Source organism: Salvelinus alpinus, chromosome 8 (genome assembly GCF_045679555.1).
Source record: "Salvelinus alpinus chromosome 8, SLU_Salpinus.1, whole genome shotgun sequence".
Classification (NCBI taxonomy): domain Eukaryota; kingdom Metazoa; phylum Chordata; class Actinopteri; order Salmoniformes; family Salmonidae; genus Salvelinus; species Salvelinus alpinus.
In genome coordinates, this window is record NC_092093.1 from 24,738,084 (window position 1) to 24,757,551 (window position 19,468).

General features: G+C 46.7%; 1 protein-coding gene across 8 annotated transcripts in view; it reads right to left on the minus strand.

The window, feature by feature from the left end:
* Window positions 1-19,468, minus strand: part of utrn (utrophin) — a 364,756-nt gene that overhangs the window by 26,277 nt on the left and 319,011 nt on the right. For 7 of the 8 annotated variants that reach the window (XM_071413075.1, XM_071413076.1, XM_071413074.1 and 4 more), the window contains 4 exons: window positions 18,531-18,667; window positions 5,383-5,421; window positions 4,928-4,993; window positions 3,745-3,810 (listed from right to left, as the gene is read on the minus strand). In XM_071413075.1, coding sequence (XP_071269176.1) covers window positions 3,745-3,810; window positions 4,928-4,993; window positions 5,383-5,421; window positions 18,531-18,667 — 308 coding nt within the window. The remainder of the gene's footprint in view (window positions 1-3,744; window positions 3,811-4,927; window positions 4,994-5,382; window positions 5,422-18,530; window positions 18,668-19,468) is intronic. The other variant, XM_071413077.1, reaches the window with a different exon arrangement.

Sequence of the window (19,468 nt, forward strand, 5' to 3'; positions counted from 1 at the left end):
GGTTACTGACAGGTAGGAGGACAGAGTCTAATGGTTACTGACAGGTAGGAGGACAGAGTCTAATGGTTACTGACAGGTAGGAGGACAGAGTCTAATGGTTACTGACAGGTAGGAGGACAGAGTCTAATGGTTACTGACAGGTAGGAGGACAGAGTCTAATGGTTACTGACAGGTAGGAGGACAGAGTCTAATGGTTACTGACAGGTAGGTGGACAGAGTCTAATGGTTACTGACAGGTAGGTGGACAGAGTCTAATGGTTACTGACAGGTAGGAGGACAGAGTCTAATGGTTACTGACAGGTAGGAGGACAGAGTCTAATGGTTACTGACAGGTAGGAGGACAGAGTCTAATGGTTACTGACAGGTAGGAGGACAGAGTCTAATGGTTACTGACAGGTAGGTGGACAGAGTCTAATGGTTACTGACAGGTAGGTGGACAGAGTCTAATGGTTACTGATAGGTAGGTGGACAGAGTCTAATGGTTACTGACAGGTAGGTGGACAGAGTCTAATGGTTACTGACAGGTAGGTGGACAGAGTCTAATGGTTACTGACAGGTAGGTGGACAGAGTCTAATGGTTACTGACAGGTAGGTGGACAGAGTCTAATGGTTACTGACAGGTAGGAGGACAGAGTCTAATGGTTACTGACAGGTAGGTGGACAGAGTCTAATGGTTACTGACAGGTAGGTGGACAGAGTCTAATGGTTACTGACAGGTAGGAGGACAGAGTCTAATGGTTACTGACAGGTAGGAGGACAGAGTCTAATGGTTACTGACAGGTAGGAGGACAGAGTCTAATGGTTACTGACAGGTAGGAGGACAGAGTCTAATGGTTACTGACAGGTAGGTGGACAGAGTCTAATGGTTACTGACAGGTAGGTGGACAGAGTCTAATGGTTACTGACAGGTAGGTGGACAGAGTCTAATGGTTACTGACAGGTAGGTGGACAGAGTCTAATGGTTACTGACAGGTAGGAGGACAGAGTCTAATGGTTACTGACAGGTAGGAGGACAGAGTCTAATGGTTACTGACAGGTAGGTGGACAGAGTCTAATGGTTACTGACAGGTAGGTGGACAGAGTCTAATGGTTACTGACAGGTAGGTGGACAGAGTCTAATGGTTACTGACAGGTAGGTGGACAGAGTCTAATGGTTACTGACAGGTAGGAGGACAGAGTCTAATGGTTACTGACAGGTAGGAGGACAGAGTCTAATGGTTACTGACAGGTAGGAGGACAGAGTCTAATGGTTACTGATAGGTAGGTGGACAGAGTCTAATGGTTACTGACAGGTAGGTGGACAGAGTCTAATGGTTACTGACAGGTAGGTGGACAGAGTCTAATGGTTACTGACAGGTAGGTGGACAGAGTCTAATGGTTACTGACAGGTAGGTGGACAGAGTCTAATGGTTACTGACAGGTAGGAGGACAGAGTCTAATGGTTACTGACAGGTAGGAGGACAGAGTCTAATGGTTACTGACAGGTAGGAGGACAGAGTCTAATGGTTACTGACAGGTAGGAGGACAGAGTCTAATGGTTACTGACAGGTAGGTGGACAGAGTCTAATGGTTACTGACAGGTAGGTGGACAGAGTCTAATGGTTACTGACAGGTAGGAGGACAGAGTCTAATGGTTACTGACAGGTAGGAGGACAGAGTCTAATGGTTACTGACAGGTAGGTGGACAGAGTCTAATGGTTACTGACAGGTAGGAGGACAGAGTCTAATGGTTACTGACAGGTAGGAGGAGAGAGTCTAATGGTTACTGACAGGTAGGTGGACAGAGTCTAATGGTTACTGACAGGTAGGTGGACAGACTCTAATGGTTACTGACAGGTAGGTGGACAGAGTCTAATGGTTACTGACAGGTAGGAGGACAGAGTCTAATGGTTACTGACAGGTAGGAGGACAAAGTCTAATGGTTACTGACAGGTAGGAGGACAGAGTCTAATGGTTACTGACAGGTAGGTGGACAGAGTCTAATGGTTACTGACAGGTAGGAGGACAGAGTCTAATGGTTACTGACAGGTAGGAGGAGAGAGTCTAATGGTTACTGACAGGTAGGTGGACAGAGTCTAATGGTTACTGACAGGTAGGTGGACAGAGTCTAATGGTTACTGACAGGTAGGTGGACAGAGTCTAATGGTTACTGACAGGTAGGTGGACAGAGTCTAATGGTTACTGACAGGTAGGAGGACAGAGTCTAATGGTTACTGACAGGTAGGAGGACAGAGTCTAATGGTTACTGACAGGTAGGAGGACAGAGTCTAATGGTTACTGATAGGTAGGTGGACAGAGTCTAATGGTTACTGACAGGTAGGTGGACAGAGTCTAATGGTTACTGACAGGTAGGTGGACAGAGTCTAATGGTTACTGACAGGTAGGTGGACAGAGTCTAATGGTTACTGACAGGTAGGTGGACAGAGTCTAATGGTTACTGACAGGTAGGAGGACAGAGTCTAATGGTTACTGACAGGTAGGAGGACAGAGTCTAATGGTTACTGACAGGTAGGAGGACAGAGTCTAATGGTTACTGACAGGTAGGAGGACAGAGTCTAATGGTTACTGACAGGTAGGTGGACAGAGTCTAATGGTTACTGACAGGTAGGTGGACAGAGTCTAATGGTTACTGACAGGGAGGTGGACAGAGTCTAATGGTTACTGACAGGTAGGAGGACAGAGTCTAATGGTTACTGACAGGTAGGTGGACAGAGTCTAATGGTTACTGACAGGTAGGTGGACAGAGTCTAATGGTTACTGACAGGGAGGTGGACAGAGTCTAATGGTTACTGATAGGTAGGTGGACAGAGTCTAATGGTTACTGACAGGTAGGAGGACAGAGTCTAATGGTTACTGACAGGTAGGAGGAGAGAGTCTAATGGTTACTGACAGGTAGGTGGACAGAGTCTAATGGTTACTGACAGGTAGGAGGACAGAGTCTAATGGTTACTGACAGGTAGGTGGACAGAGTCTAATGGTTACTGACAGGTAGGAGGACAGAGTCTAATGGTTACTGACAGGTAGGAGGACAGAGTCTAATGGTTACTGACAGGTAGGAGGACAGAGTCTAATGGTTACTGACAGGTAGGAGGAGAGAGTCTAATGGTTACTGACAGGTAGGTGGACAGAGTCTAATGGTTACTGACAGGTAGGTGGACAGAGTCTAATGGTTACTGACAGGTAGGTGGACAGAGTCTAATGGTTACTGACAGGTAGGAGGACAGAGTCTAATGGTTACTGACAGGTAGGAGGACAGAGTCTAATGGTTACTGATAGGTAGGAGGACAGAGTCTAATGGTTACTGACAGGTAGGAGGACAGAGTCTAATGGTTACTGACAGGTAGGAGGACAGAGTCTAATGGTTACTGATAGGTAGGAGGACAGAGTCTAATGGTTACTGACAGGTAGGAGGACAGAGTCTAATGGTTACTGACAGGTAGGAGGACAGAGTCTAATGGTTACTGACAGGTAGGAGGACAGAGTCTAATGGTTACTGACAGGTAGGAGGACAGAGTCTAATGGTTACTGACAGGTAGGAGGACAGAGTCTAATGGTTACTGACAGGTAGGAGGACAGAGTCTAATGGTTACTGACAGGTAGGAGGACAGAGTCTAATGGTTACTGACAGGTAGGAGGACAGAGGGGAAACAGTTACAAATGGAAACGATTACTAATGGTTACTGACAGGTAGGAGGACAGAGGGGAAACAGTTACAAATGGAAACGATTACTAATGGTTACTTACATGCTTCCTGTAGCTGAGCTGCTGTCAGTGGGCAGAGATCCGTTGGAGCGTTCCATCTGAGCCAGCCTGAGAAACACAGATACAGACATTAGCTGGATTAGTTCAGAAACGTTGCCATGGGGGTCAACGCCTACCAAACACTGCTGGGTACAGAGGCAACCCCTGCTGGCTAGGAGTGGACGGCAGACATCAGGCAGGGTTCAGCCCAACAGCTAGAGGATCAGCCATCGCAATATGGGACCCAGTTATGACATGAGATGGATTATGGGTACAGTGCTGCACATGGCCGGGACGAGAGGGTCAGAGCCACACCGGTCACATCCTATTGGGCATGGGGGGAGTGTGTGTTGTGATAGATCTATGCGGTTGGGATGGGGAACACAGTTGATTACTGGCACTGGTGCTCACACACACACACACAGAAACACACACACAGAAACACACACACACACACACAAACACACACACACACACACACACACACACACACACAGAAACACACACACACACACAGAAACACACACACACACACACACACACACACACACACACACACACACACACACACACACACACACACACACACACACACACACACACACACACAGAACCCCCCCCCCCCCCATGGTAATTAGATTGGGCCAGCAGATGAAAGGCTCTATGTATTGAACTGTGTAATAAAGAGAGGGGAGCCTCATAACTCCTAGGGAGATGAAGACAAAGAGAACATGATCCCTACACTGGCCCAAGGCTGACATTGGGATAGCTCTGTTAATACTGAGTCTGTCTGGCTGTGTGTGTGTGTGTGTGTGTGTGTGTGTGTGTGTGTGTGTGTGTGTGTGTGTGTGTGTGTGTGTGTGTGTGTGTGTGTGTGTGTGTGTGTGTGTGTGTGTGTGTGTGTGTGTGTGTGTGTGTGTGTGTGTGTGTGTGTGTGTGTCAAGGCAGCTTGTTATCTGGTAACAGTCAGGGGCTGTAGTGATTGACCTGTGGGTTAATGGTTAATGAAAAGGAAAGATCCATGTCAGAATAGCATACGGAACGGCTGGCACTGAGGGGGCACAGCCAAATTGGCAGGGGAGGCTAGCCCTACTTTGTCTCTACCCTTAATGGACAATAGTCTGGCATAGACAGTCATTGGTATACCAAGTATGTGCAAGGTTTGTGTGATGGTAGTGTACAGTACCTGCTAGCATACTGCTCTATCCTGGAATGAGTGTCATCATGAGAGAGCTGGGGTGACTGGGAAAGCCTGAAGAGAGGGAATGGAGGGGTGGAGACGGGTACAACATGAAACACAATAACAACCAAAAAGACTTCAATCAAATGAAACAATCAGCAGCTAGAAATCTAGGAGAATATAATCAACAAAGAAACAACAGAAGATTGTGCTGATCTAGGAAGCCGGTCAGGAGTTACTGCACTGCTAATGGGATGAGAGGAGGTTAGGAGGAAGAGGAGGCTGTGAAGGGGAGGAAGAGTTTGGTAGGTTGGTTGGTCAATCGGGCAGACAGGCAACATGCGGTATGACGGCTTAGTGGGGGTGGTTGGGGTGGTGAGTTGTGGATGCAGGGACAGGGAGGAGGGCAGACTGTTCAGGGGCATTCTGATCTCCCCGGGGCGGGGCGTGCAGATACTCACTCATACTGCTCCGGACACATGCTGATGAGAGTGACGGGACTGTAAGAGAAACGGAGGGAGGGAGGGAGGTGAGGGAGGGAGGGGACAACAATCTTTAGGGCCACATCACATGAACAAGGTTAAGAACCAAATGCAACAGGAGGAGAGTACAGGTGGTAGGGTTCCAACCAATGATGTATATAAACCCTGGATTGCTGATGCTATGTATTGGCCAGTGAGAAGCATGGTCGGCCATATTGGTACTCCCCAGTAGGATCAGTCCTCCATAGGAATGAATTGATTTCTACAGTATTTCAAATATATGTTTCAAGGACAAAATTACATTGATTTATGTATTTTTTCCTGTAGTGAGGACAGTAACATTAGTAATTTCAAAAAAATATACTTTAAGGTAAATGTTTTTATATATTTGTTCATGTTTATTTTTATGTTTAGTTCACATAATATACTTTATGCATTAAGGTGTCTGTAATAGAATAAGCATGTCAAAACGAATATAGACATTAATAAATTTAGCTTCTATAGCTTCCAAAATATGTTTTACAAAGGTGGGAGGTACCATGGTGGCTTCAACACAGCGCCCCCTATCAGTCCACTACATATCAACTCAGAAACGTCCTTTTTTCAGGACCCTGTCTTTCAAAGATAATTCCTAAAAATCTAAATAACTTCACAGATCTTCATTGTAAAGGGTTTAAAAACTGTTTCCCATGCTTGTTCAATGAACCATAAACAATTAATGAACATGCACCTGTGGAACGGTCGTTAAGACACTAACAGCTTACAGACGGTAAGGAATTAAGGTCACAGTTATGAAAACTTAGAACACTAAAGAGGCTTTTCTACTGACTCTGAAAAACACCAAAAGAAAGATGCCCAGGGTCCCTGCTCATCTGCATGAACGTGCCTTAGGCATGCTGCAAGGAGGCATGAGGACTGCAGATGTGGCCAGGGCACTAAATTGCAATGTCCGTACTGTGAGATGCCTAAGACAGCGCTACAGGGAGACAGGACGGACAGCTGATCGTCCTTGCAGTGGCAGACCACGTGTAACAACACCTGCACAGGATTGGTACATCCGAACATCACACCTGCGGGACAGGTACAGGATGGCAACAACAACTGCCCGAGTTACACCAGGAACGCACAATCCCTCCATCAGTGCCCAGACTGTCCGCAATAGTCTGAGAGAGGCTGGACGGACATTGCAATTTTATTGGACTGAGGGCTTGTAGGCCTGTTGTAAGGCAGGTTCTCACCAGACATCACTGGGAACAACGTTGCCTATGGGCACAAACCTACTGTCGCTGGACCAGACAGGACTGGCAAAAAGTGCTCTTCACTGACAAGTTGCGGTTTTGTCTCACCAGGGGTAATGGTCGGATTTGCGTTTATCATCGAAGGAATGAGCGTTACACCGAGGCCTGTACTCTGGAGCGGGATCGATTTGGACGTGGATGGTCCGTCATGGTCTGGGGCGGTGTGTCACAGCATCATCGGACTGAGCTTGTTGTCATTGCAGGCAATCTCAACGCTGTGCATTACAGGGAAGACATCCTCTTCCCTCATGTAGTACCCTTCCTGCAGGCTCATCCTGACATGACTCCAGCATGACAATGCCACCAGCCATACTGCTCGTTCTGTGTGTGATTTCCTGCAAGACAGAAATGTCAGTGTTCTGCCATTGCCAGCGAAGAGCCCGGATCTCAATCCCATTGAGCTGGTCTGGGACCTGTTGGATCGGAGGGTAAGTGCTAGCGCCATCTCCCCCAGAAATGTCTGGGAACTTGCAGGTGCCTTGGTAGAAGAGTGGGGTAACATCTCACAGCAAGAACTGGCAAATCTGCAGTACTTAATGCAGCTGGTGGCCACACCAGATACTGACTGTTACTTTGATTTTGACCCCCCTTTGTTCAGGGACACATTATTCAATTTCTGTTAGTCACATGTCTGTGGAACTTGTTTAGTTTATGTCTCAGTTGTTGAATCTTGTTTTGTTCATACAAATATTTACACATGTTAAGTTTGCTGAAAATAAAAGCAGTTGACAGTGAGAGGACATTTCTTTTTTTTCCTGAGTTTATGTTCAAATCATTGGTTCCAACCAGCGGCTATGCTTAGAATAGCCAGAAGGGGGCGACAACAGGGGCACGCAGTAGTACACAGGCAGAAGCCCACCCCAAATCCTAACCTTTACCAGTATTAGGGAAAACTGACCTTAGATCAGCATCTAGGAGCTCATCCAAATAGAATCTCCCCTTTAGTCTTGGGACTTTGGTCCAATGGTTTCTAATGATTCAACTATTCATTTCCAAGTGATAATTGAGTCCCTATTTAAAGAATTTGAGTGGAATATTCCCAAGCAAGTCTTTGTAGCCCCAGGCCTGTACTTAGTGTAGTTGTTAAGTATGCTTTTTAACTTTCTGCACTGATTACATTCGCCGCTATTATTAGGCATACTTGACATTTGACAGCAATACCAAAATGATCAAGAGATCATATTCAATCTGTCTTTCACTTATTACAGTGTCATTTCATGTGCAGTCTTCAAAATGAAAATCTATTTCGAAACATTCAGGGTTGTACTGCACAGCGCACACAGATGAAACACCTTGGGCAAGAAAAATTAATTTAATACAGCGAGAAAGAACGGTTGCTAAATATAGACGTGATAGGAAGAGAAGCATCTTGTTATTTTGGAGATGGAGAGGATGTTTAGATAATTGCTTGGGTGCTCTGAAGGTTACTGGTGTTTTTGTTCGCAATGTGAAAGTGGAGACATTGAAACAAAGTGCTGCTTTGTGGATAAGTGTCTCTCGCAGTGGGAAAGAAAGCAGTAGTCGTCACTTCTCTGCCCGCGAGGAGACTCCTACTGCACCAGATCCCTCAGGGAGGGAGAGATTGAGCTGTTTTGGGCTGCTGTCTGTGGTGTACTACCACTTTGTGCAGCCCTGTCAACTGGTGCCATTAGGAAGTGGGCTTTTTCACCTGAGAGCAGCACCAACCAGGGTTTGAGTTGATTTGTTTAAAGCCATACACTGCTGTGCTGAGCTCTTCAAGTTTCTTCTTTTACTCACGACAGGCTGGGCCAGGGGTGTTGTAACCCCTGGATGGGTGCACTCTTGTGAAAAACAATGAAGAAAGCGAGGGAGGAAGGAAGGGAGAGAGAGGGAGACCTTGGGAGCGTTTAGCTCTGAAAAATGTTGCTGTTGTGAGTGCAGTCAGAAAAGGTAGAAGGAGTATAGTTCCTGGAGAGACAGTGATGTTGAGCATAAAGAGTTCACTTTCCCCTGGGATGGCAGTGTGCCAAAGGCAAGTCCAACTACATCCTACCTCCCTGGGCCTGGCTATACGGAGCAACCCGCCTCCAATAGGACTCATTATCATGTCAACAAACATCATAACATGATCTTTTTTTTGCATTGTACAATAATCACATGACAAACAAAAAGCAAACATGTAGATTTATGTACCTCACATAATACATTTACTCGTCTATTTCTGACTAAATCACTTTTCTTTACAAAGTGTGTGGAGGGCATTTGAAAGGTGTGGAGGGCAACTTTCAAACGTTGTCATAACTATTTTCTGGTACAGTTTTTCACACGTCTCTGCATTGAACCATGTTCCTGGCAGGCAGAGTGTGTCTGTGTGGGTATTATTGTATCAGGGAAAGTGGCTGACTGGGATGTACAGACAACAGTAGAGCCAACGGTAATGAACCTTGGCTGGGAGACAGACACACTGAGAGACAGTGAAACACAGAGTTTTAAAGGGGAAGGATGGGCATTTTGATTTGCAATGCCTTGATGAGATGACACTGTGTGCAGAGTGCTGAATATATTGTGATGCCAATTCTGATCCTATAGAGAGATGTCGCTGGAGCAGCAACACAACTAGCCTACGTGGTACCTAGTTGTGTTGAGTAAAAGGTTGCCCTCATCAGTATGGTTTACATGATGTTGTATTGTGTCATACAGTATATTGTACCTTTTCACTGAATACCAATGACATTATTGAATCCAATTAAATCCTGAACACACTTCTATGCCATTGCACCTCAATAGTCTTGAAGGACAAGCTGCCCAGACACTCTTTCCTACCCTCCTCTATCAGGGGGCTTAAGAACATCTGACACTCTTTCCTCCCCTCCTCTATCAGGGGGCTTAAGAACACCTGACACTCTTTCCTCCTCTCCTCTATCAGGGGGCTTAAGAACACCTGACACTCTTTCCTCCTCTCCTCTATCAGGGGGCTTAAGAACATCTGACACTCTTTCCTCCTCTCCTCTATCAGGGGGCTTAAGAACATCTGACACTCTTTCCTCCTCTCCTCTATCAGGGGGCTTAAGAACATCTGACACTCTTTCCTCCTCTCCTCTATCAGGGGGCTTAAGAACATCTGACACTCTTTCCTCCTCTCCTCTATCAGGGGGCTTAAGAACATCTGACACTCTTTCCTCCTCTCCTCTATCAGGGGGCTTAAGAACATCTGACACTCTTTCCTCCTCTCCTCTATCAGGGGGCTTAAGAACATCTGACACTCTTTCCTCCCCTCCTCTCCTCTATCAGGGGGCTTAAGAACATCTGACACTCTTTCCTACCCTCCTCTATCAGGGGGCTTAAGAACACCTGACACTCTTTCCTCCCCTCCTCTATCAGGGGGCTTAAGAACACCTGACACTCTTTCCTACCCTCCTCTATCAGGGGGCTTAAGAACACCTGACACTCTTTCCTCCTCTCCTCTATCAGGGGGCTTAAGAACATCTGACACTCTTTCCTCCCCTCCCCTCCTCTATCAGGGGGCTTAAGAACACCTGACACTCTTTCCTCCCCTCCCCTCCTCTATCAGGGGGCTTAAGAACACCTGACACTCTTTCCTCCCCTCCCCTCCTCTATCAGGGGGCTTAAGAACACCTGACACTCTTTCCTCCCCTCCTCTCCTCTATCAGGGGGCTTAAGAACACCTGACACTCTTTCCTCCCCTCCTCTCCTCTATCAGGGGGCTTAAGAACACCTGACACTCTTTCCTCCCCTCCTCTCCTCTATCAGGGGGCTTAAGAACACCTGACACTCTTTCCTCCCCTCCTCTCCTCTATCAGGGGGCTTAAGAACACCTGACACTCTTTCCTCCCCTCCTCTATCAGGGGACTTAAGAACACCTGACACTCTTTCCTCCCCTCCTCTCCTCTATCAGGGGGCTTAAGAACACCTGACACTCTTTCCTCCCCTCCTCTATCAGGGGGCTTAAGAACACCTGACACTCTTTCCTCCCCTCCCCTCCTCTATCAGGGGGCTTAAGAACACCTGACACTCTTTCCTCCCCTCCTCTCCTCTATCAGGGGGCTTAAGAACACCTGACACTCTTTCCTCCTCTCCTCTATCAGGGGGCTTAAGAACACCTGACACTCTTTCCTCCCCTCCTCTCCTCTATCAGGGGGCTTAAGAACATCTGACACTCTTTCCTCCTCTCCTCTATCAGGGGGCTTAAGAACACCTGACACTCTTTCCTCCCCTCCTCTCCTCTATCAGGGGGCTTAAGAACACCTGACACTCTTTCCTCCCCTCCTCTATCAGGGGGCTTAAGAACACCTGACACTCTTTCCTCCCCTCCCCTCCTCTATCAGGGGGCTTAAGAACACCTGACACTCTTTCCTCCCCTCCTCTATCAGGGGGCTTAAGAACACCTGACACTCTTTCCTCCCCTACCCTCCTCTATCAGGGGGCTTAAGAACACCTGGCACTCTTTCCTCCCCTCCTCTATCAGGGGGCTTAAGAACACCTGACACTCTTTCCTCCTCTCCTCTATCAGGGGGCTTAAGAACACCTGACACTCTTTCCTCCCCTCCCCTCCTCTATCAGGGGGCTTAAGAACATCTGACACTCTTTCCTCCCCTCCTCTATCAGGGGGCTTAAGAACACCTGACACTCTTTCCTCCTCTCCTCTATCAGGGGGCTTAAGAACACCTGACACTCTTTCCTCCCCTCCCCTCCTCTATCAGGGGGCTTAAGAACATCTGACACTCTTTCCTCCCCTCCTCTATCAGGGGGCTTAAGAACATCTGACACTCTTTCCTCCCCTCCTCTATCAGGGGGCTTAAGAACATCTGACACTCTTTCCTCCCCTCCCCTCCTCTATCAGGGGGCTTAAGAACATCTGACACTCTTTCCTCCCCTCCTCTATCAGGGGGCTTAAGAACATCTGACACTCTTTCCTCCCCTCCTCTATCAGGGGGCTTAAGAACATCTGACACTCTTTCCTCCCCTCCTCTATCAGGGGGCTTAAGAACACCTGACACTCTTTCCTCCCCTCCCCTCCTCTATCAGGGGGCTTAAGAACACCTGACACTCTTTCCTCCATCAGGGGGCTTAAGAACACCTGACACTCTTTCCTCCCCTCCTCTCCTCTATCAGGGGGCTTAAGAACACCTGACACTCTTTCCTCCCCTCCTCTCCTCTATCAGGGGGCTTAAGAACACCTGACACTCTTTCCTCCCCTCCCCTCCTCTATCAGGGGGCTTAAGAACACCTGACACTCTTTCCTCCTCTCCTCTATCAGGGGGCTTAAGAACACCTGACACTCTTTCCTCCCCTCCTCTCCTCTATCAGGGGGCTTAAGAACACCTGACACTCTTTCCTCCCCTCCTCTCCTCTATCAGGGGGCTTAAGAACACCTGACACTCTTTCCTCCCCTCCTCTATCAGGGGGCTTAAGAACACCTGACACTCTTTCCTCCCCTCCTCTCCTCTATCAGGGGGCTTAAGAACACCTGACACTCTTTCCTCCCCTCCTCTATCAGGGGGCTTAAGAACACCTGACACTCTTTCCTCCCCTCCTCTATCAGGGGGCTTAAGAACACCTGACACTCTTTCCTCCCCTCCTCTATCAGGGGGCTTAAGAACACCTGACACTCTTTCCTCCCCTCCTCTCCTCTATCAGGGGGCTTAAGAACATCTGACACTCTTTCCTCCCCTCCTCTCCTCTATCAGGGGGCTTAAGAACATCTGACACTCTTTCCTCCCCTCCTCTATCAGGGGGCTTAAGAACACCTGACACTCTTTCCTCCCCTCCTCTCCTCTATCAGGGGGCTTAAGAACATCTGACACTCTTTCCTCCCCTCCTCTATCAGGGGGCTTAAGAACACCTGCCACTCTTTCCTCCCCTCCCCTCCTCTATCAGGGGGCTTAAGAACACCTGACACTCTTTCCTCCTCTCCTCTATCAGGGGGCTTAAGAACACCTGACACTCTTTCCTCCCCTCCTCTATCAGGGGGCTTAAGAACACCTGACACTCTTTCCTCCCCTCCCCTCCTCTATCAGGGGGCTTAAGAACACCTGACACTCTTTCCTCCTCTCCTCTATCAGGGGGCTTAAGAACACCTGACACTCTTTCCTCCCCTCCTCTATCAGGGGGCTTAAGAACACCTGACACTCTTTCCTCCCCTCCTCTATCAGGGGGCTTAAGAACACCTGACACTCTTTCCTCCCCTCCCCTCCTCTATCAGGGGGCTTAAGAACACCTGACACTCTTTCCTCCCCTCCTCTATCAGGGGGCTTAAGAACACCTGACACTCTTTCCTCCCCTCCCCTCCTCTATCAGGGGGCTTAAGAACACCTGACACTCTTTCCTCCCCTCCTCTATCAGGGGGCTTAAGAACACCTGACACTCTTTCCTCCCCTCCCCTCCTCTATCAGGGGGCTTAAGAACACCTGACACTCTTTCCTCCCCTCCCCTCCTCTATCAGGGGGCTTAAGAACACCTGACACTCTTTCCTCCCCTCCTCTATCAGGGGGCTTAAGAACACCTGACACTCTTTCCTCCCCTCCTCTATCAGGGGGCTTAAGAACACCTGACACTCTTTCCTCCCCTCCTCTATCAGGGGGCTTAAGAACACCTGACACTCTTTCCTCCCCTCCTCTATCAGGGGGCTTAAGAACACCTGACACTCTTTCCTCCCCTCCTCTATCAGGGGGCTTAAGAACACCTGACACTCTTTCCTCCTCTCCTTTATCAGGGGGCTTAAGAACACCTGACACTATTTCCTCCCCTCCTCTATCAGGGGGCTTAAGAACACCTGACACTCTTTCCTCCCCTCCTCTATCAGGGGGCTTAAGAACACCTGACACTCTTTCCTCCCCTCCCCTCCTCTATCAGGGGGCTTAAGAACACCTGACACTCTTTCCTCCCCTCCTCTATCAGGGGGCTTAAGAACACCTGACACTCTGACACCTTTTCATGTATCCTTTCACAGAGAGACAGACAGAAAGACAGACAGAGGTGGTGCTGGGAACAGGGAAACATCACCATATGCTCGGAGGGGAATATCATTAGCCCTCGCTCGCTACCATATCCTCCGCTAGGGCTTTCCGCTCAGTTTGACAGAAGTGTGTGTGTCTATATCTGTGCTGTGTTATTGACTCCACCCAAATCAAATCAATGAGATAAAGATAGAGAGATAGAGAGAAACTCTCTATCCTAAACTCATCAGTCTCCCTGCTAGAGATAAAACAGCGTACAGTTTTATCCTGAACTCTTCCAAATACGGTGGTGAACAGCACATAACACACCAAGCTAGGAGGCTCAGACACGTCTTTCACATGAACACGTGTCTCTGTGTCTAATCAGAAATCCTATTTGGTGTGTAATGAAGGAAGAAGAGTTGGGAGGGAGTTAACAGTGGGTGGGGTTCTGTGTTCTATAGGTTGGAAAACGTATGAGGAAACAGAATAACCGTGACCAGAGAGAGAGAGAGAGAGTGAGACATAGAGAAAGCGAGGGAGAGGGAGAGAGGGAGACAGAGAGAGAGAGAGCGAGACAGAGAGAGAGAGACAGAGACAGAGACAGAGACAGAGACAGAGAGCGAGAGCGAGAGCGAGAGCGAGAGCGAGAGAGAGAGAGAGAGAAAGAGAGAGAGAGAAAGAGAGAGAGAGAGAGAAAGAGAGAGAGAGAGAGATTGCAGTATTATAAATAGCAGACTACATCATTTCCTTGACGAACACAACGTCCTGAGCAGAAGCCAGATTGGATTTCTAAAAAATTATCGTACAACAGACCACATTTACACCCTCCACACTCTAATTGATAAACAAGTTAACCAAAACAAAGGCAAAATCTACTCGTGTTTTGTAGATTTCAAGAAAGCATTTGATTCAATTTGGCACGAAGGTCTTTTTTATAAACTAATAGAAAGTGGTATTGGAGGGAAAACATATGATTTTATTAAATCAATGTACACTAAAAACAAATGTGCGGTTAAAATTGGCAACAAGCAAACAGACTTATTCTCTCAGGGGCGGGGAGTGAAACAGGGCTGCCCAATAAGTCCAACATTATTTAACATCTACATGAATGAATTGGCAAAAACATTAGAAGAATCGACAGCACCTGGTATCACCCTACACAACACTGAAATCAAGTGTCTGCTGTACGCAGATGACCTGGTGCTGCTGTCTCCCACTAAAGAGGGGTTACAGCAACACCTAGATCATCTTCACAGGTTCTGTCAGACTTGGGCTCTGACCGTTAACCTAAAAAAAACAAATATAATGATATTCCAAAAAAGGTCCGGAAATAAGGATGACAAATATAAATTCTATTTGGACACAGTTCTATTAGAACACACCAAAAACTACACATATCTAGGACTAAATATCAGCAACACAGGTAGCTTTCACATGGCTGTGAATGAGCTGAGAGACAAAGCAAGAAGAGCATTCTATGCCATTAAAAGGAACATCAAAATTGAAATTCCAATTAGAATCTGGCTCAAAATTTTTCAATCAGTTATAGAACCAATTGCTCTATATGGCAGTGAAGTATTTTTTTTTTTTTTTTTTTTTTTCCACCTTTATTTAACCAGGTAGGCTAGTTGAGAACAAGTTCTCATTTGCAACTGCGACCTGGCCAAGATAAAGCATAGCAGTGTGAACAGACAACACAGAGTTACACATGGAGTAAACAATAAACAAGTCAATAACATGGTAGAAAAAAAGAGAATCTATATACAATGTGTGCAAAAGGCATGAGGTAGGCAATAAATCGAATAATTACAATTTAGCAGATTAACACTGGAGTGATAAATCATCAGATAATCATGTGCAAGAAGAGATATTGGTACTGGTGTGCAAAAGAGCAGAAAAGTAAATAAATAAAAGCAGTATGGGGGGTGAGGTAGGTAAATTGGGTGGGTAGTTTACAGATGGACTATGTACAGCTGCAGCGATCGGTTAGCTGCTCGGATAGCAGATTTTTAAAGTTGTTGAGGGAGATAAAAGTCTCCAACTTCAGAGATTTTTGCAATTCGTTCCAGTCGCAGGCAGCAGAGAACTGGAAGGAAAGGCGTCCAAATGAGGTTTTAGCTTTAGGGATGATCAGTGAGATACACCTGCTGGAGCGCGTGCTGCGGGTGGGTGTAGCCATCGTGACCAGTGAACTGAGATAAGGCGGCACTTTACCTAGCATAGCCTTGTAGATGACCTGGAGCCAGTGGGTCTGACGACGAACATGTAGCGAGGGCCAGCCGACTAGGGCATACAGGTCGCAGTGGTGGGTCGTATAAGGTGCTTTAGTAACAAAACGAATGGCACTGTGATAAACTGCATCCAGTTTGCTGAGTAGAGTGTTGGAAGCTATTTTGTAGATGACATCGCCGAAGTCGAGGATCGGCAGGATAGTCAGTTTTACTAGGGTAAGTTTGGCGGCGTGAGTGAAGGAGGCTTTGTTGCGGAATAGAAAGCCGATTCTTGATTTGATTTTGGATTGGAGATGTTTGATATGAGTCTGGAAGGAGAGTTTGCAGTCTAGCCAGACACCTAGGTACTTATAGATGTCCACATATTCTAGGTCGGAACCGTCCAGGGTGGTGATGCTAGTCGGGCGTGCGGGTGCAGGCAGCGAACGGTTGAAAAGCATGCATTTGGTTTTACTAGCGTTTAAGAGCAGTTGGAGGCCACGGAAGGAGTGTTGTATGGCATTGAAGCTCGTTTGGAGGTTAGATAGCACAGTGTCCAAGGAAGGGCCGGAAGTATATAGAATGGTGTCGTCTGCGTAGAGGTGGATCAGGGAATCGCCCGCAGCAAGAGCAACATCATTGATGTATACAGAGAAAAGAGTCGGCCCGAGAATTGAACCCTGTGGTACCCCCATAGAGACTGCCAGAGGACCGGACAACATGCCCTCCGATTTGACACACTGAACTCTGTCTGCAAAGTAGTTGGTGAACCAGGCAAGGCAGTCATTAGAAAAACCGAGGCTACTGAGTCTGCCGATAAGAATATGGTGATTGACAGAGTCGAAAGCCTTGGCCAGGTCGATGAAGACGGCTGCACAGTAATGTCTTTTATCGATGGCGGTTATGATGTCGTTTAGTACCTTGAGCGTGGCTGAGGTGCATCCGTGACCGGCTCGGAAACCGGATTGCACAGCGGAGAAGGTACGGTGGGATTCGAGATGGTATGGGGTCCACTCTCTAATAATGAATTTACTAAATGGGACAAACATCCAATTGAAGTATTGCATGCAGAGTTTTGCAAGACTGTATTGCAAGTACAAAGAAAAACTCCAAATAACGCATGTAGGGCAGAATTGGGCCAATATCCCCTCCTCATTCGAATAGAAAAAAGAGCCATCAAATTTTACAACCATCTAAAAACAAGTGACCCTAAAACATTCCATCACACAGCTCTACAATGTCAAGAGATGAAACCAGAGAAGAGTCCCCTCAGCCAGCTGGTTCTGAGGCTCAGTTCACCAACCCAAACCAACCCCATAGAGCCTCGGGACAGCCCTCAGAAAATCTGGCCCAACCAAATCATCACAAAACAAAAAGAAAAATATATAACCTATTGGAAAGACACCACAAAAAATCAAAGTAAACTTCAATGCTATTTGGCTCTAAACAGACAGTACATGGTGGCAGACTATCTGACCACTGTGACTGATAGAAAACTGAGGAAAACATTGACTAGGTACAGACTCAGTGAGCACAGTCTGGCTATAGAGACCGGTCGTCACAGACAAACCTGGCTGCCCAGGGAGGACAGGCTGTGCTCACTCTGCTCCAGGGGAGAGGTAGAGACAGAAGTGCATTTCCTACTACACTGTGACAAATACTCAGACCTAAGAGCATATTTCTTTCCCAAAATTATAATTCAATACAAAGAATTTGAAACTATAAAAGATGAAGAAAAATTCAAATATTTGTTGGGTGAAAAGCCAAAATGTGCAGTTTTGGCAGCCAAATATGTGTCCTCCTGCCACAGCCTGAGGGACAGCCAGTGAAAAATGCAAAGAAATGTTGATAATATTTCCCATTTAGCTTAGTTTTGTTTTGTCTTTCGTACCAGGTCATGTGTCTTCTCAGTCATGTTGACACTGGTCTACTACTGTTGCTTTAATGTATTGTTGTTCTGATTAATATTGTTGTTGTAGCTGTTATTAATGGTAATCCCATGTCCACTACTACTATTATTATTACTGTTAGTCCCACCATTTATTTATATATAAATATATATATATTTTGTGTATATATATACATATATATTTTATTTAAATTTTTCGATATGTATACTTTGACAATGTAAGTAATAATAACTTGCCATGTCAATAAAGTCAATTGAATTGAATTGAGAGAGAGAGAGAGAGAGAGAGAGAGAGAGAGAGAGAGAGAGAGAGAGAGAGAGAGAGAGAGAGAGAGAGAGAGAGAAGGAGGGATGCACAAACATGGCAAGATACTGAGACAGAAGATATAGCAAAAAACAGAGGGTGAGATATAGAGATGTGGAGAGAGAGGGAGACATGTTCTAGGGAGCTGTTAGTATATAGAGACAGAGAAGGTTCAGATCATAGAAGGGGACATAACTCACACCTCAAGAGGGGGGCACTCACCACCCGCCACTAGCATCTGCATGATCTGTAACGCTAGTTAAACACCATTACTGAGGATTTATGTGTGTCTGGTGACCGGTGAAAATTCGAGACGGACTCACTCCAGAGCAGAGCAGCAGCTCTGTGCAACACAGGAGATATATGGCCGATATTTGGCCTGAGTCTTCCAGGGGGTATAACAGTCTACAGACAGGGGGAGGAAATGAGTGTTGACAGAGGGCTCACCCAGGCAACACAACGACCCCCTTCCTCCCAGGTACTTACGTCTCCATATTGTCTCCTTCTAGAAACGTCTGGACCGGTAAGTAGCCCAGCCGTGGGTGCTTGGCAAAGTACTTCTTGGAGCGGAACTTGTTTTTCAGCACCTTGGTGAAATCACGCATGTCCTCACCCGAAGTAGTCTGGAAGAGTGAGAAAGGGATGAGATTTTTTTTTAAAGAGTTCATTAGAAAACACATCTTCTAAGAAAGTGGCGGATTCTGCTTTGCCAGTGAAAGTCCTATTACCACGGTGCCCTGACCTAAAGAGGGCCTATTCTTCCTAGGATTCAGGGAACAGCTAGGGAGATTCAACTTCTACAAACACACACCAAAGCAGGGTGACACACATAAACACAATGTGACGCAAAGGAACACACAGTCTATTGAGTTCATATGGCTTTTAGCTAATATGTAGAACACAACACATCCCGAGAGAGAGAGAGAGAGAGAGAGAGAGAGAGAGAGAGAGAGAGAGAGAGAGAGAGAGAGAGAGAGAGAGCAGAGCGAGAGAGAGCGAGAGCGAGAGAGAGAGAGAAATAATGCAGAGCAGAATTAGGCTGAAACCCGCTAATTATCAAAATCCAGAAAATAGCCGTTAAATTCTACAACCACCTAAAAGGAAGCGATGCCCAAACCTTCCATAACAAAGCCATCACCTACAGAGAGATGAACCTGGAGAAGAGTCCCCTAAGCAAGATGCTCCTGGGGCTCTGTTCACAAACACAAACAGACCTCACAGAGCCCCAGGACAGCATCACAATTAGACCCAACCAAATCATGAGAAAACAAAAAGATAATTACTTGACACATTGGAAAGAATTAACAAAAAAACAGAGCAAACTAGAATGCTATTTGGCCCTAAACAGAGAGTACACAGTGGCAGAATACCTGACCACTGTGACTGACCCAAACTTAAGGAAAGCTTTGACTATGTCCAGACTC